This window comes from Trachurus japonicus, chromosome 5 (assembly GCF_045865225.1).
Source record: "Trachurus japonicus isolate A0001 chromosome 5, Traja_1.0".
NCBI lineage: Eukaryota > Metazoa > Chordata > Actinopteri > Carangiformes > Carangidae > Trachurus > Trachurus japonicus.
Window position 1 is genome coordinate 18644721 of NC_140911.1, and position 4841 is coordinate 18649561.

At 47.2% G+C, this 4841-nt stretch overlaps 1 protein-coding gene across 1 annotated transcript; it reads left to right on the forward strand.

Annotated features, from left to right (window-relative positions):
* On the forward strand, nucleotides 1–4359 carry LOC146987443 (serine/threonine-protein kinase 35-like). Its single transcript, XM_085776625.1, has 2 exons — nucleotides 1–556; nucleotides 3595–4359. The coding sequence occupies exons 1-2, from the start codon at nucleotides 16–18 to the stop codon at nucleotides 4311–4313; spliced, it is 1260 nt and encodes a 419-aa protein (XP_085632751.1). The 5' UTR covers nucleotides 1–15; the 3' UTR covers nucleotides 4314–4359.
* The last annotated feature ends 482 nt before the right edge of the window (nucleotides 4360–4841 follow it).

Sequence of the window (4841 nt, forward strand, 5' to 3'; positions counted from 1 at the left end):
CTCACGCGCGGACGCATGGATAAAGTTGGCGGCGGCGACAACTGGCGGGGACGCACGAGGAGCGCGCGAGCGTCGTCGTACTGCAGACGACAAACCGGCGCGCGAGCTGACGACGAGTCCAATGTGCTGCGGTCGTTGAGCGTCGGGAACACGGAAGAAGGAGAAGGAGAAGGAGAAGGAGACCATGACATGGAGGAGGACACCGGGCTCTTCAAGCAGCAGGGCGGCGGCGGCGGCGGCCTGGAGCGGAGGGTCCTGGCGCCCCGCTACAGCCTGCTGCGGGAGGTGGGGAGGGGGACCTACGGCGTGGTGTACGAGGCGGTGGCCCGCAGGTCCGGGGCCAAAGTGGCCGTGAAGAAGCTGCGCTGCGACGCGCCGGAGAACGTGGAGCTGGCCCTGCAGGAGTTCTGGGCGCTGGCCAGCCTGGAGAAGCGGCACCAAAACGTGGTGCAGCTGGAGGAGTGCGTGCTGCAGAGGAACGGCATGGCCCAGAAGATGAGTCACGGGAACAAGCGGTCCAAACAGTACCTGCGGCTGGTGGAGACCTCGCTGAAAGGTAGTAGTAGTAGTAGTAAACCTTTATTTTACCAGGCAAGCATTGCTAAGAATACATTCTTATTAAGGCAATGGCCTGGTTAGTAGGAGGTGAAAGACCTGCTAAGGGGAAGGGAGAGGGGGAGTATAGTATAACATTAAAATATAGACAATAAAAGCACATACAGTGAGTGAGTCCCTGTAGGTCTCATGCATGCAGGTTCATAAACACAGGGCGAACTGCAGCTTTTTGTTCGCCGAGGGGGGAGAAGCAGCTCTGAGCTGTACACACACACACTCCTCTGTTGTGGCAGAGCTAGGGCGCTGCTTTTCGTCCCATATGTTAGATTTAACCACGATTACCTTGTATTTCTAATGCAGTTCTGATTTTTTTAATGTTAAGCAGGAGACTAGCTGCTCGGATTTAGATGTTAGTTTACTATATTTATATTCAGCTGTCCTTCTTAGGCCCAATGATTATCAGGCAGGGGCGGATCAATGATCAGTTTCGATGGGTTATAAATAAATCAGCCCACCGGTTTGTTTGGATAACCCAGAGGATGATAAGTGTCTGTGGTGTTAACGTGTAACTAGCAGATATTCACAGCTGTTCAGCAGATGTTCCCCCCCCTCCCCGACAGCTTTAGTGCCTGTAGTTTTTGTTTTCATTAGATTTCCCTCAGTCAGAGCTGATGTCGCCATGACACTGGCTCGTTGGGGGATGGGCCGATTTTGAGAGGGAGCTCCCAAGGCTGAGACTCGCCAAAATGGAGTCCACAGTGTTGGCTGTGTTCAGAGGAGTTTCTGTAGTACCAGTGCCACATAATAATACGTCAACACAAGCCTGTTATACTTTCTAAAGTCTGTCTTTAATCATCTGTGTCCAGCACATAGCCAGACTGTGAAGGAAAGTGATTTATTTTAGGTGCCAAGCCAACACTAACTTTGTGTTACTTTTCTTATCTGTTGTCATATTTTGGGTTATTGTCCTGTACATTGTGTATTTGCATGGTGGACAGTGTCCTTGGAAAACACAGCTTGGGTCCAGTGGTGTTTTCTGTATAATGAATTGTATGATGAGTCAGTCTGATTTGAAAACACAGGTTTAGACCTCTTAATGTAGGTTGTATGCTCTGGTTTGGAGTTATATTTCTGCCTGAGATGTTGGCTCAGGGTTAAGTCTGTTATTCACTAACTAGCTAAGCACATCTACTTGTTATTTTTCTTTTCTTCTTTAATGTTACTTTCACTACAGCTCAGGAGTAAGTACCAACTTCTCTAGAGTGTGGTCGCATCATGGTTTGATCTATCAAATATAATGATGATAACATATATTAATCATATATCACATATATCAACACTGTAACTATATGCCACTCATAATAAGCAGGTACCTTTTCCTCAGTAGGATTTTTAATGCAGGCCTGTATGCATTTCCACTGGTGTATTTTCACATCACTGTGTGCTTGTTTTTCTGTTTTTTTACTAAGGCTGAGGATCGGAATATCTATTATCTATTCCACCATCGATCACAATGTAAACAGGAAGCAGATTATCTACTCAGCAGTTGGTTAGTTGCCAAAAATACAACAAACAAGGAACAGCAAAGACAAAAAGGGGCAGAAAAACCCATAATTCATTCACCAATGGTAGCTGAGATGAAGTGAACAGATGAGGGGGCGTTTGTGGGGGTCTATGTGATCATTTCCGAACGTCTCAGGTTCTGTCCACTGGAAATACAACAGCAACAAGTTTTCGTGTTAAATTGGGTTCAGCAGAGTTGAAGACCTGTAAGTTTCATTGTCAGTGTTTGAAAGCTCCAGAGTTGTGTTGAAGGGAAGAGGAATCGTAACAAAAAACAATATTAGTGTGGAGGAAACCATTGCACCTATGTGCTGTGTAATGTCTGAATAATTCATCACTCTGAGTCATAACTGATGACCTTTTTAACTCTTCTGCGTCACGTACTGCTTTGTGCTGAAACCTAGAATTCCGCATATCAGGGATGATGTGCTATAACTCGGACATCACGCCGTCACAGAACCAAGTAGAAAAATGTCCAGCGTGACCTCTGTGGGTCATATAGGGTTGTTCGGTATACCGGTACTAGATTGGTACCGGGGTACTAACGCATTTAAAACGGTACTATACTGCGCTTAGATGGGAAGAATCAATTTGGTCTACGTGTGGGAAACAATAGGTGTGTGTGTTTGAGTAAAATGAAAGTTTATGTTTCATTCTATAAACTACTGATAACAATTTCTCCCAAAATTTACAACTGGTCAAAATAACAAAAAAAGATGCAGTGTTTTCAGACCTCAAATAATGCAAAGAAAACAAGTTGATATTCATTTTTAAACAGACCACTAATGTTTTAATTTAGGCAGAGTTCAGAATAATATAGATGGAAATTTAATCCTGCAGCAGCAGTGACTGTTTACTGATTTACTGATTATTTACTGATGCATATGTTATAGTTCTAAGATTTTCTATTAAAATAAAGCCAATAATTAGCCTGACAAGCCAGACTATATCACTAAAATGTCTAGTCTGGAAACGACCGGTAGACCTCGGCTCAATCCAGGGGGCCGGATGAAGGCTGTCTTTCAAACTGCCTCTGCACCAATAGGGTAGCGCTACGACCAATCAGAGCAAAGAGCAGGATGTCGTTAGCCTGACAAGCCGATTAAAATCTACGTCGCCATCGCGTTAAGCCGCCCAACGACTCTAAACAGATAGAGCGCTGTGGTTGGTCAACACAAACGGTGTTCGAGACTCAAAAAGTTCCTACGGCTCGTTTCTAGACCCACCTACGGAGCAAATATTTTTGCTGCCGCTAGGGTGCGTCTAGATTTCTAGGCTAGCCAATAATGACATTTTTTGTGTTCTCTTATTTTTTGGAAAAGTATCGAAAAACATGTTGGTACCGATACCGGTACCAAAATGTTGGTATCGTGACAGCACTAGGGTCATAACCTCATGTTCTGCTTTTTATAGGAAACATCTGGTGTTGCGTAGCTCTGTACGACTGTGAGTAACAGGTGTGTGTGTGTGTTACAGGTGAGAGGGTGCTGAGTCCTCCAGAGGAGCCGTGTTACCTCTGGTTCGTCATGGAGTTCTGCGAAGGCGGCGACCTCAACCAGTTCATCCTGTCCCGGCAGCCCGACCCGCGGACTAACAACAGCTTCATGCTCCAGCTGACCAGCGCGGTCGCCTTCCTCCACGAGAACAACATCGTCCACAGGGACCTGAAGCCGGACAACATCCTCATCTCGGAGAAGTCGGGGAACCCGGTGCTCAAGGTGGCCGACTTCGGCCTGAGTAAGGTCTGCGCCGGTTTGGGCAACGCCAACGACGGCAAAGAAGGCGAAGACAAGAACAAAAACGTCAACGTCAACAAGTTCTGGTTGTCGTCGGCGTGCGGCTCGGACTTCTACATGGCCCCGGAGGTGTGGGAGGGACACTACACGGCCAAGGCGGACATATTCGCCCTGGGCATCATCATATGGGCCATGGTGGAGAGGATCACGTTCATAGACGCCGAGTCCAAGCGGGAGCTGCTGGGGACGTACGTGAGACAGGGAACGGACATTGTGCCGGTGGGCGAGGCGCTGCTGGAGAACCCAAAGATGGTGCTGAGCATCCCGCAGAAACGCAGGTCATGCATGTCTGACGGCGTGAAGAAGCTGCTTCAGGACATGCTCGCCGTCAACCCTCAGGACCGGCCCGACGCCTTCCAGCTGCAGGCCAGAATGGACCAGGTGATGTGTGCGGCGTGACCCCGGGCCGCAGCGTTTTTACAGGTACTGACATCTAAACATGTCTGCCCCGTGTCTGAATCACTGGTACAATGTGTTAACGTGCCACTGCTCTCAGTTCAGTGACCGTAGCAACGTATTCACATGGCCTTTACCCCTTTGAAGTGGTCGTTGTGGTTATTTGACATGAGGTCGTGCTCAGCAGTCGTTTATAGTCGGTGTATCACCTGCAGTAGATTCACACCGGTGAAAGAATGTGTTTTAGACTTGTATAAGAAACAGTCTAATCTCTAATATCCTTTTAAATGTCAGCACTCAACCGCTGAACCCGCATATTCCTACTCCTTTACACCAGAGCCACAGGTCAGATCAGCCAAGGAAGATAAAGCACTGAAAATCTTTTACATGAAGCAAACATGTCAACAGATATTGGATCGTGTCACTGGTTATCTTTTTAAAAGTGTCTTCTACGACACCTTTTCCATTGTTCTGCTAGTGAACCGTCGTCTCTTCTCAGTCAATCAGTGACTCGATCAGTTTAATCAGAGC

Bases quoted from the DNA above. Each gene is read 5' to 3' on its own strand.
- LOC146987443 (XM_085776625.1), top strand. From the start codon at position 16: ATGGATAAAGTTGGCGGCGGCGACAACTGGCGGGGACGCACGAGGAGC. The intron at 557-3,594 runs GTAGTAGTAGTA...TGTGTGTTACAG, and splicing joins GGTGGAGACCTCGCTGAAAG to GTGAGAGGGTGCTGAGTCCT.